This window comes from Borostomias antarcticus (assembly GCF_949987555.1).
Source record: "Borostomias antarcticus genome assembly, chromosome: 3".
Taxonomy (NCBI): domain Eukaryota; kingdom Metazoa; phylum Chordata; class Actinopteri; order Stomiiformes; family Stomiidae; genus Borostomias; species Borostomias antarcticus.
This window is the reverse complement of record NC_140236.1, coordinates 8,438,356-8,457,788: the sequence shown is the minus strand read 5'-3', so window position 1 is coordinate 8,457,788 and position 19,433 is coordinate 8,438,356. Positions and strand designations below refer to the sequence as shown.

General features: G+C 45.1%; 3 protein-coding genes across 8 annotated transcripts in view; all 3 read left to right on the top strand.

The window, feature by feature from the left end:
• Nucleotides 1-1,091, top strand: part of LOC311307164 (uncharacterized protein) — a gene marked incomplete at its 5' end in the record, with an annotated part of 1,154 nt that extends 63 nt beyond the window's left edge. The window contains 3 exons of the mRNA XM_084435964.1: nucleotides 1-256; nucleotides 379-459; nucleotides 541-1,091. The exon at nucleotides 1-256 is cut by the window's left edge and continues 63 nt beyond it. Of these exons, the coding sequence (XP_084292090.1) occupies nucleotides 1-256; nucleotides 379-459; nucleotides 541-830 (627 nt within the window). The 3' untranslated portion in view covers nucleotides 831-1,091. The remainder of the gene's footprint in view (nucleotides 257-378; nucleotides 460-540) is intronic.
• A 1,056-nt stretch (nucleotides 1,092-2,147) lies between these two features.
• On the top strand, nucleotides 2,148-11,321 carry csad (cysteine sulfinic acid decarboxylase). 4 transcript variants are annotated; one of them, XM_084462082.1, is made up of 15 exons: nucleotides 2,148-2,354; nucleotides 2,902-3,035; nucleotides 4,469-4,605; nucleotides 5,269-5,395; nucleotides 5,672-5,762; nucleotides 6,284-6,506; nucleotides 6,933-7,012; nucleotides 7,131-7,185; nucleotides 7,391-7,507; nucleotides 8,016-8,080; nucleotides 8,226-8,307; nucleotides 8,486-8,685; nucleotides 8,898-8,949; nucleotides 10,085-10,174; nucleotides 10,286-11,321. In XM_084462082.1, the coding sequence occupies exons 2-15, from the start codon at nucleotides 2,957-2,959 to the stop codon at nucleotides 10,457-10,459; spliced, it is 1,572 nt and encodes a 523-aa protein (XP_084318208.1). In that variant the 5' UTR covers nucleotides 2,148-2,354; nucleotides 2,902-2,956; the 3' UTR covers nucleotides 10,460-11,321. The 4 variants fall into 4 exon arrangements, with proteins under 4 accessions (XP_084318208.1, XP_084318206.1, XP_084318207.1 ...); XM_084462080.1 differs by having other exon boundaries at nucleotides 2,148-2,412; XM_084462081.1 differs by lacking the exon at nucleotides 2,148-2,354 and adding an exon at nucleotides 2,497-2,681.
• A 257-nt stretch (nucleotides 11,322-11,578) lies between these two features.
• Nucleotides 11,579-16,907, top strand: znf740b (zinc finger protein 740b). 3 transcript variants are annotated; one of them, XM_084436316.1, is made up of 7 exons: nucleotides 11,579-11,633; nucleotides 12,633-12,782; nucleotides 12,990-13,259; nucleotides 13,577-13,711; nucleotides 13,843-14,011; nucleotides 14,177-14,295; nucleotides 14,746-16,907. In XM_084436316.1, exons 2-7 carry the CDS (start codon nucleotides 12,738-12,740, stop codon nucleotides 14,917-14,919), a joined length of 912 nt encoding a protein of 303 aa, XP_084292442.1. In that variant the 5' UTR covers nucleotides 11,579-11,633; nucleotides 12,633-12,737; the 3' UTR covers nucleotides 14,920-16,907. The 3 variants fall into 3 exon arrangements, with proteins under 3 accessions (XP_084292442.1, XP_084292443.1, XP_084292441.1); XM_084436317.1 differs by lacking the exon at nucleotides 11,579-11,633 and adding an exon at nucleotides 11,938-12,140 and having other exon boundaries at nucleotides 12,990-13,241; XM_084436315.1 differs by lacking the exon at nucleotides 11,579-11,633 and adding an exon at nucleotides 11,938-12,140.
• The last annotated feature ends 2,526 nt before the right edge of the window (nucleotides 16,908-19,433 follow it).

Here is a 19,433-nt window from a genome sequence, read left to right as displayed (position 1 = left end):
GGTATTCTGAGTAACGACCCGGACTTTGTGCTGCAGCACGCAGATTCGCTCGGCCTGCTGACACTGCCGCAATACCAGCGGATCAAAGCTGTGACTTGCCCGGATGCACAGGTACGAGACCTCATAGACCACGTCATCCAGAGAGGGGACCCGTCTTCAGTGACGTTTCTACAATTGCTGGAGGGAGACGACATGCAAGATAACTTTCCCAGTTTGAAATACCTGAGACTGTTAAAGAACATTCAGAAACCTGCAGGTGAGGGTGCCTACTTTAGGACCTACTACTCACTTATCCATCCATGGGGCGTCCCCCAAAACCACATTCATAGGCTTATTGTAAGGACAATTATTCACAGTTGTTAACGTCTTGATTTATAGGGGGAAAAGAAGCCGGCAGAAAGAGAAAGGAGGCCTCTGTGTCAGTGGAAATGGTGCCAGCCAAACAGACGTGCAAAGACGGTAAGAAACCTCTTAGGTGAATGACTCCAAACATGACAATGATGGCTGAGTATAATTGACCCCTCCGTCCTAACGTGGTAGGGCCCAGTCTAGTGACCGAGAAGCAGCTGATGCAGGTGGCTCGTACCATGGGCCGCTCCTGGAGGGAGGTCGGGAGGCTCGCCCTGGACATCGCCTCCACAAGGCTGGAGCAGATCGAGGAGGAGCATCCTGGTAACCACGTGGAGCGAGTGTTCGCCATGCTGCGCTGCTGGAGAACGCGCCAGAGACGGGAGGCCACGGCGAGCCGGCTCCACGCCCTGCTCTGCCAGGAGGACGCGGAGTGGGCACTGCCGCCGGACAGCGTTGACTTCCTCCTCGAACCCAGCTGAGCCCCCCTAAGAGACGTCTGTTCAGGGGCAGCTGTGACTCAGGGGGTAGAGCGAGTCGTCCAGTGATCATGGGTTCGGCGGTTCGAATCCCCGCTCCTCCTGATGAAATGTGGAAGTGTCCTTGGGCAAGACATGAACACTGAACCCCGAATTGCTCCCAGTGAGCAGGTTAGCACCTTGCATGGCAGCTGCGAATGAGAGGCCATTGTAAAGATTTGGATAAGAGCGCTATATAAGTGCAGTCCATTTACCATTTCGTCAATAACGGCAATCGCTCTGGACGTTCCCCTTCAACCTGGGGTCAGTTTGACCAGTGACAAAACGTCATTGTGTATGTTATTGTCTTTTACATTACATTACAATCATTTAGCAAACTGTATTATCCAAAGAACCTCCTGGTCCACACAATAAACGCATTACAAATGATTACATTCCCTAAACTTGATAGTCATCCCGACAGACATTACCAACTAGTTCCACTCCGACACTGCCAGTCAGCTCATGGAACGCAGACGGTGTACAGTGTTCTTCAAAAGTACTTTCTTTGTTCCAGCGTACTGTATAACAGCCTAATCAAAGGGATGCTAGTCTGACAGCCAGATCTTTCTCCACACTTTATTTCATGCTGTGCCAGTTTTGAGGAAGAGTCTGGCTGCTGCAATGCAAACATGCTGGGATAGGTTGGGGTGGGGGGGGGTGTGTTTCTTTAAACCAATCGCAACAGTCTTGGGCGGCACTAAGCTTGTTTTTTGTTTTTCTAAAAAATAATGAAAAAAGTGTCGGGGGATTGAATCTGATTGGCAACGCTGGAATTGAGCACCACCAATGAGAGGCTTATCTCAGAAACCTACATCCTGTGAGACGGACTATAGTGATGCTAACTAGAGTGTGGCATTTTCTGATGTGTGTTATTGTTGTGTATGGGATTTAATGTTTTTATCTTTATTATGTGAAATACGCAGTAGCCTACTGTACTTTATTATACTTCATTACACTATCACTATGGTCATGATGTAAACAAGGTTGGGTGATGCATCCAAGGTGTATTTTATTTTCTTGTATTCAAGTTTGTACTTTTAAGTGATTTTTAATTACTTTTTGTAGCTTACTGTCCCTTCTTCTTTTAACTTGCAACTAATTAAATGGGCAGAACTCAAATTCAGCTGTGATTTAATTCCCACTAGAGGGCGCTCCAATACACCGCTCTCTAGTCCAGCTGAAAATTCATGCAGGTGTCTGCAACAACTCCGATGTTACAGAAAAAGTTTGCAACTTACCTATGTGACAGACCGTATAGCCCCAGGGTAGTCTAAATGCCCGACAGATCTACATTTCGCTTCAGTTTAACGAAATGGAATTGCGCAAGAACAGCAGACACGGGAGAAAACAACATTGATTGTTGAGAGCCACAACACGTGATGCGATTTATAGCGTCTAGAGCGTCATTAACCTGTAGATCCTATAGCCTAGGTGCGAAGAAGAGTAGTCGCCACGCTGAGGATAGCGTGATCATTCTCTCTCCTGGTGAACTTGAACCCGCACATGTTAAATACATATTTCCAATAAGAGGTCGATGTGGAAGGTAGGGCATAAATTAAAGGAAATTTACTGAAAGGAAATGTCAACGGGTGTGAAATCTAGGGCATTTACTGGGAGGAAATCGCAGTAGTTTTGGAATGACAGTCTGGCCACTTTGTTGTCAATCATTGCCGGGCCTGTGGGCTATAGGAGGCAATGATTGACAGCAAAGTAAAGTACAAATATATGCCTATTAAATGGGTGAAAATGGAATCGTCAATATGCAGTGTCTCTGGAGGGCTCGCTTTAACTGGAGTATGGGCTGTTTATATAGTAGGTCGAATTGTTCAATTGAGAAAACGTGAAAGCTCTAAATGCCACGGTAAAATTATCATTCTTTGCAAGTATAGGCCTATGTGTTTTTAAGTAGCCAATTTGAAAGCAAACATGGCAATGGGGCAGGTTTTCTTTTGTGCGAACAATTCTGCATGTAGCATAGACGTGCACACCTATTTTACGGCTCTAAAGTGAGAGCCTAAATCTGTTTTTTTAGGCTATGCGGCTTGAGTTAAAGATACAGTATAAGGACCTCCTATAAACTTGCCATTATGATGCGGGCCGGGATCACGCCACTCTTCAGTGGGATCTTTGTAAGGAGAAGACCTTATTGTCACATCAAAACACCTGGTAAGTACGCAGTTACATGTAATAGGAAAAAACTTTGACTTGACATTTGACTGCATTGAGCACAAATAATGGACTAGGCCTACAGGGGGAGAGCCGGGACGAAAGTAACACTTTTTCGTTTGATCCAATTTACTTCGAAATTAATAGAGGTAGAGATTCCATGTTTTGTGACACACAACTTGCACACGTCCTTCACTATTATTGACTGTAATTTCCGTTCTAGGATATATGAGTTTAACATAAATAGGCTGGGAACGTACCGAGTGGAATGTTACTTTCGTCCCTATGGAGCGGGACCAAAGTAACACAACAGTGGGGCGGAAGTAACAGCAAACGAAGGGTCCTCGTATCTCTGTATTTCAGGATTGTAAGTCTCTTTACTATCAATACATATACTATTACACACAACACATATATTATTATACACCATATAATGTTTGTATAGATTAAATAAATGCTATAAATTCTAAATCCATACAGCGCACAGACAGCTGCCCAGCTATGACCTCCTATGCTGCCTGTCTGCAGGTTTCTTGGAAGAATAACCCTCTCCTGGTCTACCTCACCCTAATTCTCGGCATATTCTGTAAATGTAACAAAATAAATGCATTGTAAGTCACTGTCAAATATCACGGAGCGAAATAGCTATTGTTACTTTCGTCCCGCAGGCTACTGTTACTTCCGCCCCTCTCCGCTCTCCCGTCACTTATCCCTGGCTAGTCTCCAAGACTTCATCGCATGAAACTTAAAACCTATGCTATCATTTAGTCACTAGATGTCTTAAGAAAACTACATATGTTTACAAACTTAAACAAGTAAACACAATTCTACAATCGAAAAATACTTAGGGGACCACTTTTTTACTTATGGCGCTTAAAAAAGTTTTCCTGCTATAACTCCACCAAACAAACTCGGTTGGTGCCGAAATTTTGTATGAAGCTAAGGCACTGGTATATGCATGTACAAACGTAACCACGTCTTCGAGGTTGCCGTAGTTTTAGAGAAAATGCGCATGTTACTTTCGTCCTCCGTTACTTTCGTCCCGGCTCCCCCCCCACACACACACACACACACACACACACACAGTTATCACCTACATTAGCTGTGCACAAAATAAATTGTATATACTATAGTTCTGTGACAAGCCTATATAGGCTATGGTTCCACATTTGTGTCAAATGATAAAACATTAACATTTTCGTGGTTTCTTATTTTTAACAGTTCGATTTAATCATTGTAGCTACTCTGGGGTGTTCTGCATTTGATCAAATCAAATTAAGGAACCATGTTGTCATTCTTGACAGATATTTTCACTTATTTTTTGTGTGATTGTAAATTTTCATGTCCCTTATATATTGAGACCCAGAGCAAGCCACAACAATAACACAATAAAGGATCAAAACGTACTCCATCCCTTCCTTTCTCATCTTTAGAAAGCAGGATGTCTAGCATGTTTTCTCCCCTGAATGACCCTACTGTGCACCACGCCGAGGGCCAACTCTTCCTGACTGAAGCTTTTAACGTCATCATGGCAGAGGTGCTACGCAAGGGCACAGATGTCAATGAGAAGGTCAGCCATTACAGCATTATTATGTTTACACAGTCCTATCAAATAGGAATTCCGAAAGTGATAACTTAGCATGGGGTCAATATGATTCCAGATATAATTTGCCAGCAGCTTGCTGCAAACGTCATGGGGTGATTACTGCCTGTTATAAGTAATTTATGAATAAACCCATTTTCCCATTCAGGTTTCTTCTGAGATGTGAAGTTATTCGTGGGTGGATGGGGACCTTTATTAATGGTGTTTGACCAGATAGACACGAATGCCTTTGTGGTTATTATCTACAGATTCACCTACTGTAGGTCCATGTCTTAACAACTAACTACAGCTGGCTGGATGCTAAGGCATAGGCTTAGCACACAGCCAGACCATATCACACACACAGACAATACATTTTTGATATTGTGTAACGTGGTAATTTTTTCCAAAACAAATCTTTTTTTTTTCTGTGTCATTGGTTGTATCGAGTGTTATTATAATGTGTTGCAATGGGGAAAAATATCATTTCATGGACTCTCTCCATAGAATCTGATCCAGTTTGTGAGTGCGGTCGGTCAATCCAGTTTCATCGGCGCGTCGGTAGCCTCCGAGGTGAACGCTCGGTAGAGTGGTACACCCTGAGGGGGCTCCACTCAGCCGGCCCCCCCTGTCGCTTCCTCCCGCCTGCAGGTGTGTGAGTGGCGTGAGCCGGAGGAGCTCTCCGCCCTGCTGGACCTGCGGCTGGGGGAGACGGGGGAGGACCACCAGCGACTGCTCCAGAGGGTCCGGGACGTGGCCAGGTACAGCGTCAAGACCAGTAAGTCACACCCTTCACAGAAAGTTTGGAGCTTTGTTTTTTTTCCTTCTAACGAGTGCTATCGGAACCCACCGTGAAGGGTCTGCACAGCGATGGGTGGCACGCCGCGCTACTGAGGCGGGAACACCTCTTGATGCGCATATAGAGAGGGTCACAGGGGTCACTCAGAGAAGACAGACATCGCATCACAAACATCGTGGCTGGCCGACTGAATATTTGGAGGGTTATTTGTTTTTGTGATGATAATATTCCTATTTGCGTTATATCTCTTTTCAGGTCACCCGAGGTTCCTGAACCAGCAGTTTGGCGGGGTGGACTACCATTCACTGACAGGACGGTTTCTTACCGAGGCTCTCAACACAAGCCAGTAGGATCATCACACACTTGACTAACTTGGTCTGACTCACATGATGTTTTTCGAATAAGGCTCTCATTGGTGCCGCTCAGGACTAATCCTAATCTATGCTGAGACTCATGCCTGTAGTCCAAATCAAATCAAACGTTATTTCTATAGTGCATTTCATACACAAAGGCAACACAATGCGCTTCACAGAAAGAATCTCAGTGTTGAGACAATCACAACGTCATTAAGAAAACAAACGAGCAGAATAATAACAGATACCCTAATTAAATAAATAAAACATATACACATTACATACAAAAAGTTTTCCTAAATAAGTAGGTGTTTAGACCAGTCTTAAAAGAATCCTTTAAGAGTCTGTGGTGCCCTCAGATTGTCAAAGACGGCGGGGGGCAGCTGTGCAAAAGGCGTGATCTGCCATAGAATGGAACTTAATCCTGGGGGTATGAAGAAGCAGGGCCCTTTCCAGACGGAAGATTGGAAGACGTTCTACTGTACCGGCTGTATCATAATCCGCTGTCCCGCAGGTACACCTACGAAGCGGCGCCGGTCTTCGTCCTGATGGAGGACGAGGTGCTGAGGAAGATGCGCTCCCTGGTGGGCTGGACGGAGGGGGACGGCATCTTCAGCCCGGGCGGCTCCCTCTCCAACATGTACGCCATCAACCTGGCGCGCTACAGGGCCTTCCCGCAGGTGAAAGGTCAAGGGCTCTGGGCCGTCCCTCGGCTGGCTCTGTTCGCGTCCCAAGAGGTGAGGCGAACGCATCCCAATACCAGGCCGTTACGTAGCGAAAGTGAAGATCCTGTCCTGTGGTATGCCTAATGTACACAAAGACCCACCGTGTCAGTGTCTAGTGATAGTCTCTTGACAGTACTGTTGCCTTTATTAGTATCGCTACTGGTGTCCTGGTAAATGATTTGTCGTTTTTGTATTCTATGCAATAGAGCCCCAAGGAAAAATATATTGATCAGCCAATGAAGAAATAGCTACCAGGAAAGTTTTAACGGGATTGTGAGCATAGTGTTTTTAGATAGATAGACAGACAGACAGACAGACAGACAGACAGACAGACAGACATCCAGTCTGTTTAAATAGATATGTCTAGGAGTACACATACATACGTACGTACGTACGCACGCACGCACGCTAAATCACTGTTATCCTAATATCCTCCAGAGCCACTACTCAGTGAAGAAAGGAGCCTCGTTCCTGGGCATTGGGAGTGAGAATGTCTTCCTGGTGGAGGCAGATAGCAGGTAATGTGACCTCAATTCACCTTTAACGGCGCTGGGAAGCTCTCTGTCAAGTATTTGTGAATATTCTCATAATAAGTCATGTTATTGGTGGTTATTACTAATTTCTCTCTCTCTGCAGGGGTTGCATGGTTCCAGATGATCTGCTCGAGAAAATAGAGCTGGCCAAATCACAAGCAAGTTTGCTGCTGTTTAGTTTTAACACATTCCCATGTTCCATGTTATGTGATATGCGTGTGTGTTTGTGGGTGTACCCATGCTTGTGACAGAGCAAAGATTTGCTTGAATGTCCACTGTGGTCTTTTTGCCGCCTGTTTTCATACAATGTTTCACGAGGTGGCGCTAGAACACCTCTTACAGAAAGCCTTGTCCCACTGTCAGGGCGCTGCGCCCCTCCTCGTCCACGCCACCTCGGGGACCACGGTGCTGGGAGCGTTTGACGACCTGGAACGCGTCGCTGACGTCTGTCTGAGGCACAACATGTGGATGCACGTAGACGTAAGCTCTGAAATCAGACTGCAGGACAGTATGTGTTGAAATAGTTTTTCTACAATACGGTGCAAACTGATAGGGCGGTTATGTACATTATCAATAAATATGTTATGGCTGTAATAAATAAATAAAAAAGAATTACTGTACCACTGATGACGAGGCAAAGTGGTCTTCAGCCTATCTGGAGAAATGAGTGGGAACTCATTATTTGAGTTATATATACTCACTATTTAGGGAATGGAAAAAAAAACAATTAATTTTGGATTAGGCCTGCCTGCCTGAAGCGCTTTGAACACCATTTCTAGTTTTAACTTTTTTTTTTTTTCTTGTTGTATCTTCCATCTTATTTTTTTTCCCTGTTTTTATGTGAAGCATTCTCTGCATGTAATTTCTTACTCATGTAAAGCACTTTGAGCTGCATTTCTGTATGAAAGGTGATATACAAATAAAGATGATTATTATTATTATTACTACTATACATTTTTTTTTATTATTATGTTTTTGTCTGGCACAGGCAGCCTGGGGAGGGAGTGTGCTTTTCTCCAAGCAACACAGACACCTGATGAAGGGAATCGACAGGTGAGCTTAGCACATGCTAATGAACACAGTGTTTGTTCAGTGGCAGCAAGCGTAGTGACGGTGATGCAGTTGATGGCCGAGCACAAAGTGATGCCACCGAATACCCTGGGAGTGTGCAATGATTTCAATGTTCTTTTGTGATCAGAGCTGATTCAGTGACCTGGAATCCACACAAGATGCTACTGACAGGCTTGCAGTGTTCTGCCATTCTCCTCAAGGATACTACGGTTAGATGACACCCTCGTTGAGCACCAAGCCAAAATAAATGATTGATAGGCTCTGACACCACATGGATCAATCCAATCCAAAATTTGATGCCCATTCGTAATTTACACACTTAGAAGAGTCTAAGGAACCTTTCGTTGACTTTTTGTTAAAACTTCGCAATCTCTCCCCATTTCTCAGGACCTGATGAAACACTGCCATAGTGCAAACGCCACGTACCTCTTCCAGCAGGACAAGTTCTATGATATGAGTCTGGACACGGGGGACAAGTCCATCCAGTGCGGCCGTAAGGTGGACTGCTTGAAGCTTTGGCTGATGTGGAAGGCTCTGGGTTCCGAAGGCTTTGCGGCCCGCGTCGACAAGGCATTCTCCCTCGCAAGGTTCTGTAGAACTGCTGGGTCCCTAGTTCCAAAAACAAGACCTGTCAAAGGCTTATCACTTAATAACAATAATGATACGTTTTATTTGTTTGGACGCCCTTCCAGACACAGGTTGCCTAACTGAACACACGCCAGAGCTCTACAGTGAATGATCTAAAATGTTTACCATTAGAAAAGGCTTGTAAGTAAACAGTCAACATCTGTCTTTCCAGGTATGTAGTGGAAGAGTTGGTGAAAAGAGAGGGGTTTCAACTAGTGGAGAAGGCAAGTCAATAATTGTTCAACAGTACAACTTAAATCATTTTGCTTCTTGAAAGAGCAAAGGTCATCCACTAATGTCTTCCAGCTTGCTCCTATTTTCCACTTGTCCCCAAGATGTCCACACGTTGCGGAAGAGATGAATAATCCAATTTTGAAATTGATCCAATCTTCACTAATAATCAAAATGAGAAGAGACGGGTGGCATATGAGTTCTAACTGAAGTCCGTTATGTAGAGTGTGAACAGGAATGGGGACAGGGCAGACCCCTATGTTGCTGACCACTGTGTCTGACACACAGCCCTGAATGCGTCAGATAGTGTGGGCTGCCAGTCAAGTAGTCCATAATCCAGGTCACTAGTGGGGTGTCCATCTACATTGTCCATAGCTTGTCTCCCAAAAGTAAGGGCTGTATGGTGCTGAAGGCACTCGAGAAATCAAACAATGAACAAAGATGGTCAAACAAAGATGACGGTGTCGTCCACTCCTGTGTGAGCCTATTTGACGTGTACGGGGAGAGAGAAGCGCACAGAGAGAGAGAGACAGCGGACAGTGATAGCACAAGTCCTTGCCAGAGATATACAACACCAATAATCAGTGACGTACTTTGTATCTGAATCTGGGTAATCTCCAGTATGGTGAGCATGTGCCTCCTTGGATCTGTGTCCCTGTATATGACACTGAGCCTTGGGTTACGGCCCAAGGCTCAGCAGGGCCTTGACATGGTACAGTACACTCACAGCTCACTCCTGCTGTTCACCACACACACAGGAGGCCAGTGCCAGAGACAAAGAATGTCAAGCTAATTCTTAGAATTGCGATCTACCCTGGTAATAGATCAAGGAGTCCTTCACAACAGTAGACTGCCCACAGTATCAGCATACTGTCACTATACAGTATCAAGGAGTCCTTCACAACAGTATACTGTCCACAGTATCAGCTGCAGAGAAGGAGGCATGACAGATATAACTCACTTCTAAAACTTTATTTTAAAGCAAGCATAAGACATCAAGTATAACTATAATGTGTTCTTTAAAGGAGCAAACATAAGCAGTAACATTTCTTGAACTTCCACAAGTCTCAGCAAAACATGACGTCTCATTCATTTCATCCAACTGCATTCCTCTGCTTCTATCCACAGCCACAGTATGTGAACGTGTGTTTCTGGTACATTCCACCAAGTCTGAGAGGAAAGGAGAATGAGGCAGACTATCAACAAAGACTGTCAAAGGTTGGCGTTGGAAATACAATAAAATAAATAATACTGACATGACGTTGCAAACAACTGAAGTTGACAATCTTTCTTGACGGGAATTGGCTTTGTTTTTGTTGTTGTCTTCAGGTGGCTCCACTTATAAAGGAGCGCATGATGAAGAAGGGATCCATGATGGTTGGCTACCAGCCGCAGGGGAACAGAGTCAACTTCTTCCGTCTGGTCGTCGTTTCTCCGTACGTGACCCGTCAAGATATGGACTTCTTCCTGGATGAGATTGAGAGGCTAGGGCAGGATCTCTGACAGCTCTGCGCTATGTCAAATGTCACATATCCATTAACAACTATGTAAACAATGGATTGTATCCCATGACACATTTTCTCATGCATGCAGGCAGCACTTGATTCATGTAATGTACTGTACCTGTAGGAGTCATAGAACAAGGTCTTAGAAGAATTTTTCCATGTTTCTATTATAATTGAGATATCGAATGGAAAGATTAGGCTGGTGGCATAATTTGAATAACCTCATCAGACCTCATACCCATTTACAATCAGCATCTCAAATGATGCAAGTTGATGAAGATGCAAATTACCCTTTTGGCTAACTCAAGTACATTTACCTTTGTTAAATGTTGATCAGTGTACATTGTCCCTTTTCAAACAAATACATTTGAAATCGAAATTGTAGCAGATGCATAGTAGTGATTATAAAGTGAGTGTACTTTATTGATTTATTGTACAATAAAGTACAGTACTACTATTACTACTATTATTACTACTACTACTACTTTGTATTACCAGGTACTAGTAGTACAGTACTACTACTACTACTTTGTATTACCAGGAGCCAGGACCAGCCCTCAGGATGTTTTCTGCTACTTTTTTTCCCGCTCTTATTTCTTGTTAGTCTATAGTATAGACTCTATACCTTGAGCCATCCCAAGTTGATAACGAGCACCCCCAACTCAGCCCTGTTTGGTCTCAGGGGGGAAACAAAAAACTTTTTGTGACATGGTCCTGGCGAAATTATGTAAATGAATATTAAGGTACTACAATGGCATAGTCATACAAGTATGAAATTTGACGATCCCGACACAGGGAAAGGTAGGAAAATAAGATTCTGAGGCTTGCTGCAACTCTATTTTAAGATATCACCCACAACATCCTCAAAAAGACAAAAATAAATAAATACTCTCCTGTCTGACAAAGTCTCATCAAAATGATTACAACTGGTAGTCTAGCCATTAGTACATAGAAGACTGATAGATTTGGCACTAGTACAAGCACTCGAGACTTCGTAAGTATTACACGCTGGAAAGAGATACCTTACCAACATGGCGGACTGCATGTGCCAGACGCTAGGTGGCTACCTTCTCCCCAGGGAACACTTCCGGTAGCGTTTCCTGTGTTTGTAAACGGAGAAAAATTGGAAGTGCGACAAGAAATATTATCTGCAAAACTTGATAAAACGAAAGGTAAGCCGCTCACAAAATTGCGCTGACGTGACCAAGCTCTAGTGTTTCAACAATATGGAGTTAAAGTATTTTCAAGAAATGAAACCAGTGAGAGTTTTCGCAATTTGTAGTCGGCGCTCAACCCGCACGCCCTGGCTGTTGTTGTGTTGTCTGGGGCGGGGGGTGGGGGGACGCGAGGAGAGTTTTGCTCCAAAGCTAGCTAGCTTCACTTAGCTAATGTGATCATCCTTTACGCATATTTTGGATGTTTCCTTGCTATTTTAGAAAACAGTTAGCTGGATAATATTTCAGATTTCCATCGCCACCATGATCCATGCGGGTTGTATTTTCGACGTCTCAAAGTCATTGATTGAAAGCCTTATAGTTAGCTTGTTAGCTTGCCAGCTAGCCCAGCCATTCACAGTCAGAATGTAGATGTATAGTAACGTTAGCTAGCTAAGTGTTTGAGCGTTGCATCATAGGCTACTTGCCCCAACTGTGCCTAGCAGTATATCGGGGTGCATGCAAGTAAGAACATAAAATATGTAGCTAGCTAAACCAGTTGGCTATCTAAAACAAGTTATGTAGGCTAGTACTAGGTATGTTTGTATTGTGTGTTGTATTTCCCACTTTACCACTTCCCCATGTTCTTTTGAGTTTCAAATCTGAATGTTAGAACATGTACTTTCAATCATAATTCATTTATTTCGAACTGCATGAAGCTACATTTTCCAGTTTTGTTTCTGTTATTGTTGAAACACCAGGTTTTAGCAGGATCTTCGCTAAATTTCTGTTGCCCTGGGGAAGAGGTGGCATGCACCAAACCATTGGGGATGTTTCCAAGCCTGTTCCTTGATCATGACCAAACATGGAATTGTAGCGCTAGACTAGACCCAAATTTGAGGACAACACAGCCTAGATTGACTATTCATCATAGCTGATTGGCATCCTGGCCTCTGGTAAGCATGTAAGACACAAACCAACCATATCTTGGCCTCACGACACCCCCTCTATTTTCAGGCTTTGGCCCCTGATGATTTGGGTGGGTGTGGTCTCTTCCGACACCCCTCATCCTGAGTGAAGCCCCCCTCCCCCTCTTCCCCCAAAACACACACGCATTCAACGATGGCACACCATCCCAACAACACTGTTCGAGACCATATGAAATGGGTCAGTGGTTTTCCTCTCATTTCCAGATTCCCCTTCATTGTTTTGTTTTGCACTTTACTTTTGTTTCCCCTCTCTGTGCCATTAGCCTCCATTCATGGCAGAGAATGAATGAACTTTCACTTTCTCACTTGTTTACTGTCTCTTAAGCATTTCCTGAAGCTCTTCGTCTTCGGAGGCGTCCTAATCAGTACGGTTTTGTGTCGTCAGGCTGGGTTGCTGGGCTGTGAGGCGGTGCTGTCCAGCATGGCACTGATGCAGGCCAACACCATGACCGGCCAGAAGAAGATGATGTCACCGCTGGGCCAGGGACAGGGCCAGAGGGCCAGCCCGGAGAGCCACCAGTCTCACCACAGCCAGTCCCACTCTGCCCACCCGCACCACCACCCGCACAGTCACCAGGGTCACGGCGGGCACCACGGGCACCAGGCACACCACAGCCACATGGTCCTGCCCTCAGGGGTGAGCTGCCCGCCCCTGGTGAGCGACAGCGCACAGCGGTCCATAACACCAGGCCAAGAGGGCTTTTTAAATCTTCATCTGCTCAACGTTGCTCAAAGTCCTTACAGATCGGGCCTGTACACTGTTCACGGTTTAATTTTAGTTCGAGACACAAAAGAACATCACAGTTTTTCTTTTATAAGGGCTTCGGAGTCCCAGTCTACTTTAAATCTGTGTCCAGAAAACAGCCCTTTGGTGTATTGACATTGACTTTTGAATAACTATATGAATATTGCTCCTTCTCCTTCACTAAGTGTCCACCAGAGTAGTCAATCTTTTGTGTCCCCCCCCCAAAGTTAATCCGGAAGGATGGGGAGTTCCACTCGTCCCGGCTGCTGGAGGAGAAGGACGTGCGGGCGAACCAAAATATGCAACCCAAGAAGAAGCACCGGAAATCAGGGACGCCCAACAAAGTCAGAGAGAAGGTGGAGGTAAGTGTTTTTCGTGCCGCCCTACGCCTCCACGCTGCTGTCGAAGCATTCACAGCCCGGTTTTCTGAACATTAGATACAGCCTGGCCCTCAGCGACCTAAGCGTGTTCTCTCTGGAAATCCCTCACCCAGGACAAGGCTTCGTTCCTGCCTGGGAATCCTGCGTGTAATCCTCAGCAGGTGGAGATGGACATCGATGGGGACAACTCACTGAAGGTCCAGAAGAACTTCATCTGCGAACACTGCTACGGCGCCTTCCGGAGTAGCTACCACCTGAAGCGGCACATGCTCACTCACACAGGTGAAGGTTTCATCACATCACTCATTAACAGTGTGGCCTACAACATGACCTCAGTGCTGGAAAAAAACCAAAGCAATCCACATTTATTTGTACACTTATACAATTCAATGGTACACAATTACCTTACAGTAAAATTTATGTTTGTGATACTCGTGCTGTTTTCAGGGGAGAAGCCGTTCGGGTGTGACGTGTGTGACATGCGGTTTATCCAGCGATACCATCTGGACAGACACAAGAGGGTCCACAGTGGAGAGAAGCCCTATCAGTGTGATCGCTGTCAACAAGTAAGATAATCTATAAGCCCTATCTTCACACACACACACTTAGGGATGAGACGGTATACTGTAAAACCATTAACCGCGGTATAAAATGTCCACGGTATTAGAACCGTGACATTCCCTGTGTTTACGGTATTACATTTACAGTATTGCACAATAATGCACTGCTAAACTTCACATTTCAAGTTGCTTGCAACAGTTAATTTTGTAATTTAATATAAGCTTGCTATTAATAAACGGACACACTGATGTTCAATAAAGCTGTTTTCCTTCAAAGTAAAGTACTTTTTTTATGTCTCCTGGGGAGGTGAAATGCCATATACCGTGAAATACCGTAAACCGTACCGTGTAACTAGATACTGTACCGTACCGTAATGCAAAAATCCATACCGTCTCATCCCTACACACACTACACTCCCTTGACCTCATTACATGTGTTCCTTCTCTCCTCTCTAGAATTTCTCGCGGACGGACCGCCTTCTGAGACACCGGCGCCTGTGTTCAGTGGGCGGAGTCACCAAGGAGGAGGGCCAATCGTGCTGCGAGCAGCGGGCGTACTCCCAGGACCCTCCCTCCCACACAGCCACCTGGAGCCCCCTACAGGCCCCCAACAACCGCCTGACCGTCTGACCGTCCCCCACCCTCGTCCACCACCACCCATCTAGATCCACCCCTTCTCCCCTTAGAGAACCCACCCCTCTCCCCCATACGCAGACAGCAGTCTGATTTAGCAGCCCAGTGACGCCACATGCTGGAGCACAGCAGTTCTGCAGCCTCGGGCCAGCCAGAGGCCGACCAAGAAGAGACAACCAAAACCTTAGTTTGTTCTCTCACCAGCTGATATATCCTCAGATTGGATAGCAGATTATTTTCTACTCATTTTTATTATTGTTTTTTTTCTTCTATATCGTTCCATAACTTCCTGAACATGGTACTGGCAGAAGAGGGAGGTCAAAGAGTGGGCGGGGTTTAGGGTAGGCTGTCTTATTACCATGGCAATAACGGATTGACAGACTGACCCACAAAGCCTAAACAGACAAGGTTCCAGGGAAGTATTGTTGACCACAGGGGTTATGCGGACTGATTGAGAAGTGAGCGGTGTTTTTGGTCTGGTCAAACCAATCGGTTACATTGACATTTGCTATTTTGAACCATCCACTGTTGGGCAATACAGATCAAGTAACCTAGGACACAGACTCAGTGGTGCCTACTAATTCCTTCGGACAAGAACTTATGATTGGAATCACAGGAGAACCCTCAAATCTTTGTGGCCTTGGCAACACCCAGATTCCCATCAAGTTGTTTCCTCGGTTACGACTGCTGATAGCATACTAGTTGGCGTTCTAGCGGGTTAGTGAGTGGTTTTGTTCGACTCATTTACTTGTAAGTATCCGTAGCCAATCCTGCCTTGATGTAGAAACGATCGTTCAGGGGTTGGCATATTTTCTCCACGTCGTTTGTGTCCACACACATCCATCCAACCCTGATTTTTGTGTGTTTGATTATATGCTGTTCAAGATGATCTTAACTTTCTACACGCTTAGATAAGACACTGGTCTGTTTTGAAAGTGGTCAAACACTGGGCAGAAACAGATGTTTTCCTCTAGAGACTCGCCTAGCCACCGTTAGGGATAGTGGACCTGGCTTGTGAATGAATACAGGCTGGTTCCCAGTGGAATATGTATTTTGTAGTATCATGTTAATTCTCCTTTTTTTGGTCATGCTTTTCTTGTTTTAGTCTTAAATGTCTGTCTACCTGTATGGAATCGGTCATTCTTGTATTTTTTTATCACTCAGTATTACAAAGTGTTCCAGCTTGTCAAAATGTCACCCTCCTGTCATGTTTTAAGTTTTCCAGGGCGGGGAACTCTCAATATTGAGCTGTTCTGGCTGTGATGTCTGCATTTTTTCATGCTACTGTGTCATGGCTGTTACTTTCTTATTTCACCCCCGGCATCTTCAGTGAAGATGACTATTTGAACCCGGTGGACATAAAAAACAGACAGTCTACCGGGCGTCTTTTTACTCTCAACTCTATTCCACCCTCTCCAGCTCCGTCATGAAGTTTATCTGTAAACACTGGAATGACTACGCCCAAATGTAGAGGAGCCTCATGGGTTTGAACGGTTCTTACCTGTGTAGACTGAGATGGTTCTATAGGTGACCAGTAGTAATGTTACTGTCAGACTCTTAGTTACAGTATCTGGAAGCAGTTTGGGGCCCTTCACTGAGACTCAAGGCAGTTTCCCTGCTGATGATTTGAAGTTAATATATATATATTTTAAAATGTATTAGGAGTAGAGGCAGAGCTGCCACTAGTGCCCGTCTAGTGTAGCGGTCATGATTAGTCCTTTTTTTTATCATTCGTTTTGCATGCATTTATGATCCCGAGATAACGGAATTAAGGGATTTTTGTATTAATTTTGTTTCTGGTTAAGAGAGTATGTTTTTTGATAAAGATAAATTTTGTTTTTGGAAAAGAAAGAATAACTTTGTTATAATCATGTTTCTAGTCCTATCACAAGTAAACTGAAGTCCATTTCGACCCATTAAAGGCATATTGTAGTAAATGGAAAGTTAGGGCCTCAAGCTTGAATAAAGATGTTTCTCTTTTTAAATTCCTGTGTCACTGTTTATGCTCCGTAGCTACACACTTGCCACTTTTAGTCATATCGCTTACCGTAGGGGCTGTGCTCCTATTGGTGTATTTCCCCGCGTAAATAGCATCAGCTGATAATTCATACATTCACTCCAGCCAGTCAGGAGCAGCATTGCTAGGCTACATATAAGACTAGGTATATACTAGGATATATAAGATATATCCTAGGCTGTATATAAGACCATGGCGCCTACCATTTGTCCTCTTCCAATTCAGCAAGGCAGACTATAAGTCGAAAAACGTCAAGATCACCTCCGTCAAGTCAGTTCTCAGTGTCTTGACAACGACCACGCTCCCTGTGTAAGTATGCCAACAGCTCCAGTAAGAGCCCTCTGCTGGCGTGCTGGGCTGACGCTGACGGGCGACCTCCATAGCAGGTGTCTCATCCGCTTAGGAGCGGAGCACGCCCTCGACAGGCTTGCGGACCCGCCATCTTGCGAGGCCTGAAACGCCGTACCTACCGTAACTACAGAGCAGACCGCCGCAGCGAGTGCTGAGGTACTGAGCGCCTGCCGCTGGACTGGACTGGACCGGACCATCCCACCCCAACGCCGGGGAGGAGGACAACGCTCTGGTGGTAGACGAGAATATCTTCTCCCGGCTCCCTTCCTCATCCAGGTCTGTCCTCCCTGCAGGGGCTGACAATGAGGGTTAGGAGGGCTCCAGTTGAACCTGGCGCGCCACGGGTTACATTTTCTGGTTGTGCCACAATCTCTGGGAAGAGACTTGGCCTGCTGGTGAGAACACCAGACCCCCACACAGGACGAGCGTCTGGGCCCAGTCTATTTTTATGCACAGGTTTTCAGATTTATGCATCTTCCTGACAGGATGGGGCAAATGTAGCAGTAATACTCTGGCTCTACGTTGTGTTGTTTCGGTTCGACCCATGTTAAGGACTTGCCCAGGGCAGGGTTCGAAACCACGAGTCGGACACGCTAACCGTTGGGCCTCAGTCCACTCCCACCCCCCCCCCACCCCCCACACACACACATCTTCCCTGGGGCGGATACGTTTGCACACCAAACATGACTGAGAGATCTCCTTTACGTGTTCTCATCTACTGGTAGCTCTGATCATCCCGGGACAGTGGGACACTGGTTCACTGTCACGGAGCTCCAACCATTGGTGGTAGTGGGCCTGTGGCAGATCCCCATGTGTCATGTCGTGCTGTTGCAGGCCAGGGGGGTTGCACCAGTCCTGGGATGTTGTCTGTGGACCTGGTGACTGTGTGGAGCATGCTTGAACAGCGTGGACTGTGATCTCCACCATTATGGGCCTTTTCCCAACTGTCTCACTCCCTGTGTATGTCTATGGGAAACAGTATTGTTTGGGCCCATGGCATCAAGTGACATGCAATAGATACTTGTCACTATGACAAATTCACAGTCTCACCCCAGATAGCAAGCGGATCTGGGCCATATACAGGCCAGATCTGGCCCTTGTGGTTTAGTTCCAGCCCATATATGGCCCAGATCCACTTGCTATCTGGGACCACTCAAATTAAGTTTAATTAAAGATTAATGGACATGTAAAAGAAAAGGACATATAAAGGAAAAAATAACGCTGACTTGGCTCAAAAAGAGTTTAAAAAATGGCGCTCATTGCAGATGGAGTAGCCTAAATCCATAAAGCAGAAAAAAGTAGACAAGCTACTCAAAAAAATAGGCCTACAAGGCACTCGATCTCCAAGTATTAAATTAAAAAAGCCTTTATTAAATTGGCTGTGCCATGTGGCAGGCGTTGGGTACAACCAATTTAATAAAGGCTTTTTAAATTTAATACTTGCTTCCAAATATTAAGTTTAAAAAGCCTTTATTAAATTGGCTGTTCCATGTGGCAGACCCGACGCTTATCGGCAGTCTTCCTGGCCGAAGGCACACGGTACCGATACTCGTCGGGTCATGGCACAGCCAATTTAATAAAGGCTTTCAAAATTTAATATTTGGGGATTGAGTGCCTTGTAGTTTTTTTTTTAATAGTCTACTTTTTTCTGCTATAAAGATTAATGGGTGATTTGATTTGTGCAAAGTGTGCGGGGAATTCTGGGTTATGGTAACATGCGTAGCCTACTAGCCTAAGTAGAAAACTCTATATGAGTGTGGTCTGACCTAATACATAGGCCTATGGGTCTGACACTCAGGGGCAGGAGCCAGGCAAATTTAAGACGGCAAGTAGGCTAAAGTCAGAAACGATGAAGTACAAACACAAAATCGGATTTCAGAAGCGAAAATTGAAAGAAGCAGCCGAGAAAAAAATCTTCAAGAAAGACGAGATAACTGAGCAAGTAGTTGTTCCACTGAGCAAGGGCCGAAGACACCAGCTAGGCCTACTGCTAGCACCAGCGCACCATCCAACTCTGGGGATGGTGAGCGTGTGGACCAGCGGAAAAACTGCGCCTATGATGTAAGTAGAATTTATTTATTATTTATTTGACTGTTGTCAATGTGCGGGTGTGCCAATCACCAATTATGTTTTTATCTGTATC

Bases quoted from the DNA above. Each gene is read 5' to 3' on its own strand.
- csad (XM_084462082.1), top strand. From the start codon at position 2,957: ATGATGCGGGCCGGGATCACGCCACTCTTCAGTGGGATCTTTGTAAGG. The intron at 8,081-8,225 runs GTGAGCTTAGCA...TTTTGTGATCAG, and splicing joins CTGATGAAGGGAATCGACAG to AGCTGATTCAGTGACCTGGA. The intron at 8,950-10,084 runs GCAAGTCAATAA...TTCTATCCACAG, and splicing joins GGTTTCAACTAGTGGAGAAG to CCACAGTATGTGAACGTGTG.
- znf740b (XM_084436316.1), top strand. From the start codon at position 12,738: ATGGCACACCATCCCAACAACACTGTTCGAGACCATATGAAATGG. The intron at 13,260-13,576 runs GTGAGCGACAGC...CCCCCCCCAAAG, and splicing joins GGGTGAGCTGCCCGCCCCTG to TTAATCCGGAAGGATGGGGA. The intron at 13,712-13,842 runs GTAAGTGTTTTT...TCCCTCACCCAG, and splicing joins AAGTCAGAGAGAAGGTGGAG to GACAAGGCTTCGTTCCTGCC.